General features: G+C 35.2%; 1 protein-coding gene across 11 annotated transcripts in view; it reads right to left on the reverse strand.

Annotated features, from left to right (window-relative positions):
• RFWD2 (ring finger and WD repeat domain 2, E3 ubiquitin protein ligase) overlaps positions 1 to 14404 on the reverse strand; it is a 256292-nt gene that overhangs the window by 161996 nt on the left and 79892 nt on the right. For 10 of the 11 annotated variants that reach the window (XM_011981442.1, XM_011981440.1, XM_011981435.1 and 7 more), the window contains one exon: positions 2755 to 2812. The exons of the other annotated variant lie outside the window; for it this stretch is intronic. In XM_011981442.1, coding sequence (XP_011836832.1) covers positions 2755 to 2812 — 58 coding nt within the window. The remainder of the gene's footprint in view (positions 1 to 2754; positions 2813 to 14404) is intronic. 11 annotated transcript variants of the gene reach the window in all.

Raw genomic sequence — 14404 nt, forward strand, 5'->3', positions numbered from 1 at the left:
GTAATGACAAATCTTATTTAGGAGCACAGAAGCCTACAGGGAAGCTACAGTTTTAACTGGTAAAGAAGCAGAAATCACTCACATTGGTCAGGGTAGGTTTGTTTTTATTTTCCTATAGTTTGCACAGTGACTTTGTTTTTTAAATGTGGCTAGACAACTTTATGGAGTGATCTTGCTTTTTGTTTTGCTTCAGCAGTCAGAGAGAGTAGCCTTGTCTGATGTTGATGTTCTATGAAATTATGTTCAGAAGGAGAACATAAATGGCTAGTTATAAATGCTAAGCCAGTTTCCAGATACAGGGACTGCTATTCTCTCTCAAGTTCCTAGAGTATATTTCAATTTAAGGCTTTAAATTTTATCCTAATGTATTCCATTATGTTGTATAAAAATAACTGAATCTGGTATTTTCATGGCTGTTCAGAAACAGACACAAACTAATCTGCAAACTCACTATAAAAAAGAATAGGCCAAATGTATGTATTGTACATGAACATAACACGGGATGATGTACAGAGTAGTCACGTAAACTAATCATAAAAGTAACAAGGTAGTCGTCCAAGTTTGGAGACAAGTAAAACAGAAGTGATATAATCCAAAAGGATTTACTGTTCACTTAGATAAAAATAGGTATAATATTTTTTAAAATAAAGTGAATATACAAATAAATGTTCATTAAAAAATACCTCACTGTTTTTTGTTTTACTATAAAGGATATTAGGGTAATTCTTTTTTTTGGGGGGTGGGATGGGGTGGCGGGGAGACAGGGTCTGACTCTGTCACCCAGGCTGGAGTATACTGGCATGATCTCAGCTCACTGTAACCACGGCCTCCTGGGTTCAAGGTATCCTCCCACCTTAGCCTCCTGAGTAGCTGAAACCACAAGCACATGCCACCATGCCCAACTAATTTTTTTTATTTTTTGTAGAGGCAGGGTCTCACCATGTTGCCCAGGCAATATTAGGGTAATTCTTAAAATCTGAAAATCTAGAATGTAGAAATAATATTGTATCGATATTAACTGCCTGAATTTTAAAGTTATATTGTAATTACATAAGACAATATCCTTGTTCCTAAGGAAATACATGCTGACGTATTTAAGGGTAAAGAAACGTATGTGTGTACCTTACTCAAACAATCCAGAAAAGAAATTATATGAATATATATGTAAAAGAAAGGCTGAATGAGAATGATAAAACAAAGGTGATAAAATGTTAAGTGTTTAGACAATCTGGATACAAACTATAAAGGAATTCTTTGTAGTATTTTTGTAATTTTTCTCTAAGTCAAAACTTATTTCAATATAAAAAGTTTAAAAACACAGCCGGGAGCAGGGCTCATTACTGTAATCCCAGCACTCTGGGAGGCCGAGGTGGGCAGATCACCTGAGATCAGGAGTTTGAGACCCACCTGGCCAACATGGTGAAACCCCCGTCTCTACTAAAAATACAAAAATTAGCCGGACGCAGTGGTACACGCCTGTAGTCCCAGCCACTCGGGAGGCTGAAGCTGGAGAATTGCTTGAACCCAGAAGGCAGAGGTTGCAGTGAGCCAAGATCATACCACTGCACTCCAGTCTGGGTGACAGAGCAGGACTCCATCTCAAAAATAAAAATTAAAAATGCCTGGGCGCACTGGCTCACGCCTATAATCCCAGCACTTGGAGAAGTCAAGAAGGGAGGATCACAAGGTCAAGAGATGGAGACCATTCTGGCCAACATGGTGAAACCCCGTCTCTACTAAAACTACAAAAAATCAGCTGGGTGTGGTGGCACATGCCTGTAGTCCCAGCTACTCGGGAGGCTGAGGCAGGAAAATCGCCTGAACCCGGGAGGTGGAGGCTGCAGTGAGCCGAGATGGTGCCAGTGCACTCCAGCCCGGATTCAGAGCGAGACTCTGTCTCAAAAATATAAAATAAAATATAAAAATAAAAAGTTAAAAAAAGCATATTAGGCCTCAAAAATAAGCTTGACAGATATCAGTATCTCCAAGTCAAAGATGAAGAGAGTAAAGTTCAAAATAATCATACAACTAATTAAAAGAGGTAAAGCTGATACCTATTTTACTCAAGACTATAGTCTTTATTCCATGGAAAAGGTGTAAGTTTCAACATAGAGAAGCATAATTCAATGACAGATTTATAATTTTCATATCTCTAAGATAAACTATGTCCTTATTATGCATTTTTTTTTCCTAAAGTATTTCCTTCCTCTCAGGTTCTGAAATTAAGTTTTAAAAAAATGCCAGGGATAGTGGCTTACACCTGCAATCCTACCACTCTGGGAGGGTGAGGCAGACAGATCGCTTGAGTCCAGGAGTTTGAGACTAGTCTGGACAACATGGTGAAATCCCATCTCTACAATAAGTACAAAAATTAGCTGGGCATGGTGGTGCACTCCCATAGACCCAGTTACTTGAGAGGCTGAGGTAGGAGGATTGCTTGAGCCTAGGCGGTCAAGGCTACAGCATTCCAACCTGCGTGACAGAGTGTCTCAAAAAAAACAAAAACAAAGCAAAACCCTTTAGATTTGTTCCATCACAATTTGGTGAAGAAAATAAATTTAAGTTAGTATCATTGAAAAAGCAAATATTAATATTTGATTCTGCCATTATGCATAAGAGCTATTCAAGTGCTAATCAACACCACTGCATTCAAAATGGTTGTCTTTGTGACAGGACACTTTAGTAAACTAATCTATGACTTTATAACTCAGACAATTACACTTGTGGTATCATTAAAACAAAGATATTGTTTACCTGAGAACTGCCACTGAAACCTGGAGGTTGGCTGTATTCTGTGGAATCAATAATACTACTGCAAAATGAAGAGAGAAAAATGTGATTTCAGTATTTACATAATTTTAACAACTGAAAAACTAAATCTAAAGTATATCATACATAAGCCCAGTATTTCTAATTTCTAAGCAAAGAAAACATTTACTGCCAATCATTAAAGATCAAATAGACTACCCACGACATATCAGCAAATATTTAAGCAATTTACCACTTCAATTCACCACCTCAAACACATAAACCAAGAAATAATGTCAACAGGGGATAATCACAAGGCAGGTGTCTATATAAATTTACTTGTTTATATTTCATTTTCAGATAGGTTAATCAGGTTTGGGGAACTTTACGGAAAAGAAAATTTACACTATTGGGAAAAGAGCACAAGCATGCAATCAAAGTCTATGGTTAACAGACCCTGCTATGCCATTAAAAAGCTATGTGTTCTTGGACAGTTACCTTATAATCAATCACTCAAGATTCCTCATCTATAAAAACGAGGTGATGAAGGCTAGCTATTTATATGTTATCTCGAGTCCCTCCCAGCTTCAAAATATTATAATCAAACCTCATGTGAAAAACAGAACTATCAAAAGAATAAAATAAATGGTAAAATAACAATAATCTTGCCTTTGTAACCCAAAACCAATATACTAGCTTCTTCTGCTCTGGTCAAACATAATATGCTTTCTCCACTGGTTCTTTTTATGTGATTATATCCTCTATACATTCTATCTAACCCTAAAAAAACATCCAGAAGCGTAGACTATCTTTTACTTCCTCTATCTTGGCATTTCTATCTTACCATTTCATCATTCCTATCTCCCTCCCATCTTTAAATAAGCCCTACATGAAAAACTATCAACAACTGAAAATCACATGACATATATACCAACTGTATACATTACGATTTACTTTTTGTAAATTCTTTTTCTCTATTTCTACTATAAACATGTTTAGTCCAGGCACGGTCACTCATGCCTGTTATCTCAGCACTTTGGGTGGCCAAGGTGGGCGGATCACCTGGGGTCAGGTGTTCAAGATCAGCCTGACCAACACGGTGAAACCCTATCTCTATTAAAAATAAAAAAATTAGCTGGGTGTAGTGGCACGCTCCGGCACGCTCCTGTAATCCCAGCTACTTGGGAGGCTGAGGCAGTAGAATCACTTGAACTTGGGAGATGGAGATTGCAGTGAGCTGAGATCACACCACTGCACTCCAGCCTGGGTGACAGGGTGAGACTCTGTCTCAAAAAACAAACAACAACAACAAAAACAAAATTATATTATTTCTACCCTACAAAATTTAAGAAATTGAGATTACTAATTAGAATGGTTCTATATGCAAATATACAAAATGATTAATTACTTAGTACTGAAAGAACCTCAAAGGTTAAAGCATGGGAGGTATTCTTAGAAGTACACAGTTTGGATTTTACCCATAGAAGTGAATAGCCTGACTCTGGGCAAGAGGTTAATCTTACTTGAGTTCTAGCTTCTCCATCTACTAAATGATGAAGACATATCAGAGAAGTTTGAGATTTAAATAAGATAATGCATGTAAAGTTCACAGTATGATGCCAAAATACAGTAAATATTCAATAAATTTTAGTTTCTTTTATTAACAAGATTAGTAACATAAAACTTCACATTTTCAAAAATAAATCATATGAATCTGCCTACATAGAAGTCTTCTTTTTTTTAAAGGCATAGTTAATGGGTACAAACACAAAATTACATGAAAGAAATAAGTTCTAAGGTTTGACAGCAGACTAAGGTGACTATAGTTAGCAACAATATATTGTATATTTCAAAATAGCTAGAAGAGGCCAGGCACGGTGGCTCATGCTTATAATCCTAGGACTTTGGGAGGCCAAGGTGGGAGGGTCACTGGAGCCCAGGTGTTCAAGACCAGCCCGAAAAACATAGTGAGACCCTGTTTTCTACATATAATTAACTGTGTGTGGTGGTGCATGCCTGGGGTTCCAGCTACTCAGGAGGGTGAGGTGGGAAGATCACTTAATCTCAAATGGTCAAGGCTACAATGAGCTGTGATCGCATCGCTGCATTCCAGCCTGGGCAAGAGAGAGGCCTCGGCTAAAACAAAAACAAAAAAACCCAAAACCAAAACCAAAATAGCCTGAAGAAATGATAAATGCCCAAGGTGATGGGATAACTCCCAAATACTCTGACTTGATCATTACACATTCTATGCATGTAAAAAATATCACAAGTATCCCCATAGACATGTACAAAATACTATGTATCAATGAAAAAATAAAGTTAGAGAGTGCCAAAAAATACAGCACATTTAAAAAAAAAAAAACACCTTAATTGTGTTAACAGTTCCTATAGCAAAACTGAATTATAAAAGAGCCTTTAAAGAATTTAACCATATAAAGAATTCAAATGTTCTTCTCATGAGTTTATTTAGATAAAATGTAACCATTGCTTGCCTTTCCTATAGAGTCACACACTGGTATGACAAGACTGCATGCTATTTTCAGTTTACTCCATCCAGAGACTAATAGGACTGAAAGTGAGGTAATGCAATGCATTAAAAATCTCTGTTCTTCCTACTAATGAAAATCCCCTAGCGTTTGTATAACATTAATAAAATCATGTAGCTGCATATTTAGAGGCCTATAGAACAGAACATTTCCAGCTATACATTTTTATGGATTTATGATTCAGAATTTTGTGACTGCAAGCCAAAAAAATGGATACTGATATCTCAGTGTATACAGTGATATAATTCTACATTTCATATATGTTAAAAAATACTCATCAGTTTATTGCAGATAAAACTAAGAATTAAAATAGTATCTTATTAATGATTACAGAATATGAAACGTATTTTCTAGCAGTTCTTAATTTAATTCACTAAGAAAAAGGTATAATACAGACTGCAACAGAAAAATTTGAATAATAAAACCCATTAATTCTGCTTAATATATATCATACATTCATACATTCATACACATACACACACACACAGAGAAAAGAATATAGCCGGGCACAGTGGCTCACGCCCATAATCTCAGCACTTTGGGAGGCTGAGGTGGGCAGATCACAAGGTCAGGAGATCGAGACCACCCTCACTAACATGGTGAAACCCCGTCTCTACTAAAAATACAAAGAATTAGCCGGGTGTGGTAGCGGGTGCCTGTAGTCCCAGCTACTCGGGAGGCTGAGGCAGGAGAATGGCATGAACCTGGGAGGTGGAGCCTGCAGTGAGCAGAGATCACGCCACTGCACTCCAGCCTGGGCAACAGAGCAAGACTCCGTTTCAAAAAAAAAAAAAAAGAATATTAGAAAGCACTGACACGGCTGGGTCCCTCTTGACTCTGGTGCTGTACTACTACTTTAACTCTTGATTCATCTGCAGTCACTAGATGGCAATAACAATATCAACAGTACCAATTACTCAGGGTTTACTATGCACTAACCTAAATAAACTTCACAGCTCTAATGTAGATAATACTATTATCATTCTCATTTCTCAAGTGAGAAAACTCGAGCACTGAGTGATTATATATTTGGCTCAAGATAACAACACTGGGAAATAGCAGTGTTATTATTCAAACCCAAGCAGTCAAGTTCCAGAGTCCACAAGAACCACCATGCTATATAAACTACCTAGGCACTTTATGTTTTCTAACTGAAGAACAGGAAAATCCTGGATAAGCCCCCACCTCATAGACATATTTTAAAGAGAAAAATGAAAAACAGTAACCTATAAATATAACACAGAATCATGTATTTTTCAAATAAATGTCAATAAAGTTATAAAAGTTACACTAGCTTAAGAAATCGCGGCAGGTGGATCATCTGAGTCAGGAGTTCAAGACCAGCCTGGCCAACATGGTGAAACCCCAACTCTACAAAAATACAAAAATGAACTGGGCGTGATGGCAAGTGTGTGTAATCCCAGCTATTAGAGAGGCTGAGGCAGGAGAATCTCTTGAATCTGGGAGGCGAAGGTTGCAGTGAGCCAAGATCACACCATTGCACTCTAGCCTTGGTGCTGGGTAACAGAGCAAGACTCCACCTCCAAAACAAAACAAAACAAAACAAAAACAACAAAAAACACTTAATAAAGACATCAAAAGATGTCAAGGAAAAAAATTTTCAGAGTAGTAAGTAAAACTGATACAGGAGTAATAAGCTTTAATCAAAAGATATTAAAACAGTTCCTAATCTTCTTGCTGGTAACAATGAGAAGCTTTGCTAAAATAAGTAAAAACAATGTAGCTGTTAATTTGAGGTATCAAAGAAATTCAGTTATGCAAGTAGATGTCATATAACTATTTTCACCTAGATTATTTTCCTTCAAAAGCAAAGACATATTTCCTAACTAGAAGGTAAGATTATTAAGTCAGTTTCACATATGAGGTATAGTATAATGAAGAGGTAACCAAGAGAAAACAATGGTTCACTCTTGGAAAAATAATAGGCATATTGATTTTAGACTAGCCTTTTATATTGAAAAAGAATGGTTTAAATTTAAATTATTAGTAGACATATTAGCTAATTAAATTATAAAGAGAAATTTTAAATCAATGAGCAAAAATAAAGCACACTGAGATCGTTTTAGGATAAACGTAGACAATAAATATGGAATTATGAATAAGGGAATCAAAGAGAGTCCAAAATGCCACATACTCACATAAAATTAGACTATTATCATTTTTTTGCTATAAATGTAAAAGAGAGAAAAAAGAGTCTACATTTAAATAAATAAATCAAATGGAGCTACAAATAAAACTTGCTCCTTTCCAGTGTTCTACATATAGTTACTGAACCAGTTTCTCCAAAAGAAAACACTAAGAAGTAACCTGAAAATACTAAATTTTTAATAATTTAATATTTTTAATTTAATTTTAAATTAATAGTAAATCCCATTTATTGAGCAACCAAAATTGTTGTGGCCCCAATTTTGCAGAGACCTCCAGCGATACTAAAAATCATTCTTCATGTTTTTTCTTGTTTAACTCCATATACCCTTTAACATTTGACACAAGTAGTCAAATATATCACCCAAAATCTATGCGACTAATCTGTCCACAACAATAACAGCAGCAGCTAACATTTATTGAGTTCTTACTATGTACCAGACATTATTTTCATGTCTTTAAACGTCATTTGTTTACGATCTCACTGTGTCACCCAGGCTGGAGTGCAATGACACAATTCCACAGCTGGAATACTACTTTGACAGTTGCAACATATAAATGCAGTTCTCCTCTAGGAAAGTATTTCTAAAATAGATTTCCTGATTTTGATGCAAAATCCAACTGAAAATTAAAATGAAATCTTCTCTCATTGCCTGTTAGGAGACAGACAATACTAAACTCTTCTCATGGTATCTGAATTTCAAGGACACAAATTTTGTATAAATAAATATTGGTGATGACAATGGCTTTTTAAGCAATAAATAGATTTTTCGCAATATAGTTTGGCCTTAAAAAAAAAGTCTGGGCTCAAAAAGATTATATAAGACCTAAAATTCAAAACTCTGAAAATCAAATGCTTGTTTGCAACCTATTTAAAGGTAAAACCAAAAAACTTGGTCTGAACACATCTGACATCATGTTTCAATGTTGAAATACTAATGTGCTTGATTATGGGAAAGTCCCTCTTATTCTTCCATCAGCATTATATGATACATGGCATATGTACTCTCTTATCTTTCTAAAATCGGTAAAGGCAGGAAAGGAATATGACTATACTCTGACCAAAAAGATTTCCAAAAACGTTTTGGGAACTTATATATCATACAAGTTTAGGTTTACTTAAGGAATGCAAGGTTAGTACAACAACAAAAGTACTAAGGATAGAATACTTATCTATGATTTCTACAGAAAAGACATAGGGGCAATTTATTCTTCAAACAACAGAAGCTATCACAGTGTTTCAGAACTCCAGAAAAAAATTTACCCAGCACCCTCTTGTCTTTTAATTAGTACATGGTTACAAAGAGTCATAGTTACATAATGCATATGGGGACTATAGAACCTAATATTTCTACTGCCTTTTAAAATGTTTAATACATAAAAATTCTGAAACTGAAAAAGGAAAGAAAAGAGCAGCTCATTTAAAAGTTTTCTTTGTAAGAGGAGTTTCCTTAGAAAGAAACTTACTGCTAGCAGATATAAAAAGCAAGCAGGAAGGAAAATTTCTAAAAGATGGAACAGGTCTGAGTCTACTGCTTTATTACTTTTGGAAGTAAACTACTTCGGTTGGTAGAATTCTAAAATAGACAAAAATAAGCTCAAAGGAATAAGACCAACAAGACTGATCTGCCTCTAACAAAATCAGTGAAAGTTTCAGTTCATTACACAAAGTGGTGTATTTGACTAGTTTGTATTCTATTACCACTTTCCAACAAGTTGGAGTAGATTACAATTTATTTGTAATTCACACAGTAGAAATTTTAAATTATCAGGTGATATAGTTGATACAATCCACCAGGGTTCTTTTAAAAAAAGAACCTGTTAAAAAAAAAAAAAAACACACACAACTATCTGAAATAACATCAGAATTATTCCAGAAATAATTAGAAGCAGCATTCTAAAAACAATTAATTAAAAATTCAAAGATTGGGGGATGTGGTGAATGGGAAAAATATGACGGGACTTCGGTAGGAGAGAGAGCATGAGCAGCAGAAATGGTAAATGATAACAGCACATGAAATTTTACATTTGTATATGGTTGCCCTTATACCTAAGCAAAGTTGGTTTGCTTTGGTTTCCCTACGTACCCTCAAGTCTGATCTCCTAGAATCAAAGTACATCTATAATAATTAAAGGGGTAAAAAGTTTCTTATGTGACTCTAAATGACTCTAACCCGAAAGGACAAAAAGTCATAAACATGAGGCTTTGATCACAGCATACAAATGGAATTAACAGGGAATGGTTGGTATATACCAATACTTTGTTTCCTTTACAGAGACTTGATTTCAACTTTTCTGGCCTCTCAAGTCCAGAAACTTTATCTGAGGTGTTTCAAAGACATTACAGAAGAATGTGTAACTTTACAGAATAGAGTAAAATAATTAAAAATCTTTACCCCCATCCTGCACAAAACATGAAATATGCAGTTATAAAATGTTTGTGTTGAATATTTGAACTTTCTCTTATAAAAAGGAAAATAAGCATGTCAGATTTAAGGATTTATTTAAACACATGTAAGTAACACAGGCTTATCATCAATTACTAAATCAATCTTCCCATATTTTCTAAAGTAGCATCTCTGTCACGCCCCAACCCCAGGTCTGCATCTGAATCTGAGATCTACCTCAAACCTAATCAATCAGATTTTTTAAATCTGCATTTCAAATAGGAGTCTTGGTTGACACTCATGAACACTGCAATTTGGCTTCTTCACACCTCAGACTTCAGAATTTAAACGAACTTTTAACATCTTCGTCAAGCAGTGATTTTAGATCTTTTTAAGTTTTTTTAAATTTTTAATGTTTCTGGGTACACAGCAGGTGTATATACTTACAAAGTACATGAGGTATTTTGGAACAGGCATGCAACATGTAATATCACAATATGGAGAATGGGGATATCCATCCCCTCAAGCATTTATCCTTTGTGTTACAAACAATCCCATTATACTTTTATATTTAAATGTACAATTAAATTATTATTGACTATAGTTGCCCTGTCATGCTATCGAATACTAGATCTTATTCATTCTAATTAATTATTTTTTTTTTTATCCATTAAACGTTCCCACCTCCCCACCCCCGTACTACCCTTTCCCAGCTTCTGGTAACCATCTTTCCATTCTCTATCTTCATGAGTTCAATTGATTTTTAGATCCCACAAATAACTGAAAACATGTGTTGTTTATCTTTCTGTGCCTAGCTTAGTTCACTTAACATAATAACCTCCAGTTCTATCCATGGTGTTGCAAATAACAGAATCTCATTCTTTTTTACAGCTGAATAGTACTCCATTGAGTATGTGTACCACATTTTCTCAATTCATTCATCTGTTGATGGGCACATAGGTTACTTCCAAATCTTGGCTATTGTGAACAGTGCTGCAACAAACGTGGGAAGGCAGATAACTCTTTCATATATGGGTTTCTTTTGGATATATACCCAGCAGTGGGATTGTTAGGTAATACGCTACTATTTTTAATTTCTTGAGGAACCTCCAAACTGTTCTCCATAGTAGTTGTACTAATTTACATTCCCACCAGCACAGACAAGGGTTCCCTTTCCTCCACATCTTCACTAGCATTTGTTACTGCCTAACTTTTGGATAAAAGCCATTTTAACTGGGGTGAGATGATATCACATTGTAGTTGTGATTTGCATTTCTGATGATCAATGAGGTTGAACACTTCTATATACACTGGTTTGCCATTTTTGTCTTCTTTTGAGAAGTGTCTATACAAATCTTTTACCCATTTTTAAATGATTATTACATTTTTTTTTCTATAGAATTGTCTAAGCTCCTTGTATATTCTGGTTATTAATCTCTTGTCAGATAAGTAGCTTGCAAATATTTTCTCCCATTCTGTGGGCTGTCTCTTCACTTTGTTGATTGTTTCCTTTGCTGTGCAGAAGCTTTTTAACTTGATATGGTCCCGTTTGTTCATTTTTGCTTTGGTTGCCTGTGATTGTGGGGTATTACTCAAAAATTTTTTGCCCAGAGTTTCCGCAATGTTTTCTTGTTGTAGGTTTCATAGTTTGAGGCCTTTAAATCTTTAATCCATTTTGATTTGATCTTTGCATATGATGAGAGTAGGAATCAAGTTTCATTCTTCTGCACATAAATATCTAGCTTTCCCAGCACCATTTATTAAAGAGAATGTCTTTTCCCCAATGTATGTTCTTAGCACCTTTGTCAAAAACGAGTTTGCTATAGGTGTGTGAATTTGTCTCGGGGTCCTCTATTTCTATTCTGTTCCATTGGCATGTGTCTGTTTTTACGCCAGTACAATTTAAAATCAGGTAATATGATTCCTCTATTTCTGTTCTTCTTGCTCAGGACAGCTTTGGCTCTTCTGGGTCTTTTGTGATTCCATATACATTTTAGGATATTTTTTTCTATTTCTGTGAAGAACGTCATTGGTGTTTTGATAGTGATTGCAATGAATCTGTAGATTGCTTGGATAGTATGAACATTTTAACAATATTGATTCTTCCAACCCATTAACATGGCATATCTTTCCAGTTATTTGTGTCTTCTTCAATTTCTTTCATCAGTGCTTTATAGTTTTCATTATAGATACCTTTCACTTCTTTGGTTAATTCTTAAGTACTTAGTTTTATTTGTGGCTTTATAAATAAGAATATCTTTTTATTCTTTCTCACATTGTTCACTGCTGGCATATAAACATGCTACTGATTTTTTGTACGTTGACTTTGTATCCTGCAACTTTACTGAATCTGTATCATTTCGTTCTAATAGTTTTTTGGTGGAGTCTATAGATTTTTCCAAATAAATGATCGTATCATCTGCAAACAGGGATAATTTGACTTCTTCCTTTCCAATCTGGATGCCCTTTATTTCTTTCTCTTATCTGACTGCTCTAGCTAGGACTTTCAGTACTACGCTGAGTAACAATGGTGAAAGTGGGCATCCTTGTTGAGTTCCAGATCTAAGAGGAAAGGTTTCACTTTTTCACCATTTAGTACGACTAGCTACAGGTCTGTCACATATGGCTTTTATTATGTTGAAGTGTGTTCCTTTTATAAACAATCTATCGAAGGTTTTTATCATGAAGGAATGTTGAACTTCATCAACATCACTTTTTTTTTCTTTTCTTTTTTTTGAGACGGAGTCTCGCTCTGTCACCAGGCTGGTGTGCGGCGGCGCAATCTCGGCTCACTGCAACCTCTGCCTCCTGGGTTCAAGCGATTTCTCCTGCCTCAGCCTCCTGAGTAGCTAGGACTACCACCATGCCCAGCTTTTTGTATTTTTAGTAGAGACAGGGTTTCACCATGCTGGCCAGGATGGGCTTGATCTCTTGACCTCATGATCCACCCGCCTCGGCCTCCCAAAGTGCTGGGATTACTGGTGTGAGCCACCACGCCTGGCAACAACATCACTTTTTAGGTATCAACTGAAATGATCATAAGATTTTTATCCTTCATTCTGTTGATTTTAGTTCTTAACAAGAACCCAAGGATATTTTATAGAAATCCTGAAATGCCTACCAATTAATCATAATTACTGCAGTTTTTGAGTTAAATAGTTTGATGATTATAAATTATTGGAATCAAAAAGTCTATTTACACCAAATTTTAAAGAGAATAACCAATTCACCCACATATCTTATTTTTCCTCCTAAGAATATGTAACCATGAGAACAGGGTTCTTGGATCTGTCATATTCACAAATATATCCCAGTGCCTAACAGTGTTTTTTACATTTTTATCTTTAATTGACATAATAATTGTGAATATTTATGAGGTATAAAATATTGTGATCCCTGCATACACTGTGAAATGATCAGAGTATAGCATATCTACCACCTCAAATATTTGTGAGAACATTTAAAATCCTCTCTTTTGCTATTCTAAAATACACAATTCACTATCATTAACTATAACCACTTTGTTGCACAACAGAACACCAGAACTGATTCTTCCTAACTATAACTTCGTACTCACTGACCAACTTCTCCCCTCTCCCCATCCACTTCTAATCTCTGTTAACCACCATACTATGCTCTACTTCTGTGAGTTCAACTTTTCTAGATTCCACATGTAAGCAAGATCATACAGTATTTGTCTTTCTGTGCCTGTCTTATTTCACTTAACATAATGTCATCTAGGTTCATTTGTGTTGGTGCAAATGACAGAACTTCCTGGGTTTTTTTTAAGGTGCAATAGTATTCGTGTGTGTGTGTGTGTGTGTGTGAGTGTATGTATATATACACACACACAACATATGTTTTAAATCCATTCATCCATTTAGATAAATACTTACATTGTTTGCATGGCTACTGTGAATAATGGGACAAAGAAGATGGGATTTTTTTCATAGTGATTTTATTTCCTTTGAGAATATTCCCAGTAACGGGATTGCAGGATAGTATTTTTATTATTAGTTCTATTTTTAGTTTTTTGAGGAACCTCCATAATGTCTTCCAAAGTAGTTGTACTAATTATAATACCACCAACAGTGTATAAGAGCTCCCTTTTCTCCACATCCTCATCAACATTTGTTTCATCTTTCTGATAATGGCCAATCTAAGAAATGTGAGGTGATGTGCACTAATTTGCATTTCTCTGATGATCAGAGATGTTCAGCATTTTTTTCATATATCTGTTGGCCATTTCTATGTCTTCTTTTGAGAAATACCTGTTCAAGTCGTTTACTCATTTTAAAAATAGGTTGTTTCATAGAGTATTTGTATATTTTGTTCCTTGTATATTTTGCACATTAGCACCTAATCCAATATATGATTTACAAATATTTTCTCTCAATAATTGGGTTCTAACACAGTGTTTTTTATACATGCCTGGTACACCTCAAATACTGGCTGAATGACTGAAAATAAATTCTTCAACTATTCTAAAGAAAATTACAGTTTCAAGAAACGTTTTCAGAACTTATTGAATGTCTATTACCTGTCAATTTTAAT

This window comes from Mandrillus leucophaeus, unplaced genomic scaffold (assembly GCF_000951045.1).
Source record: "Mandrillus leucophaeus isolate KB7577 unplaced genomic scaffold, Mleu.le_1.0 Scaffold226, whole genome shotgun sequence".
Lineage (NCBI taxonomy): Eukaryota > Metazoa > Chordata > Mammalia > Primates > Cercopithecidae > Mandrillus > Mandrillus leucophaeus.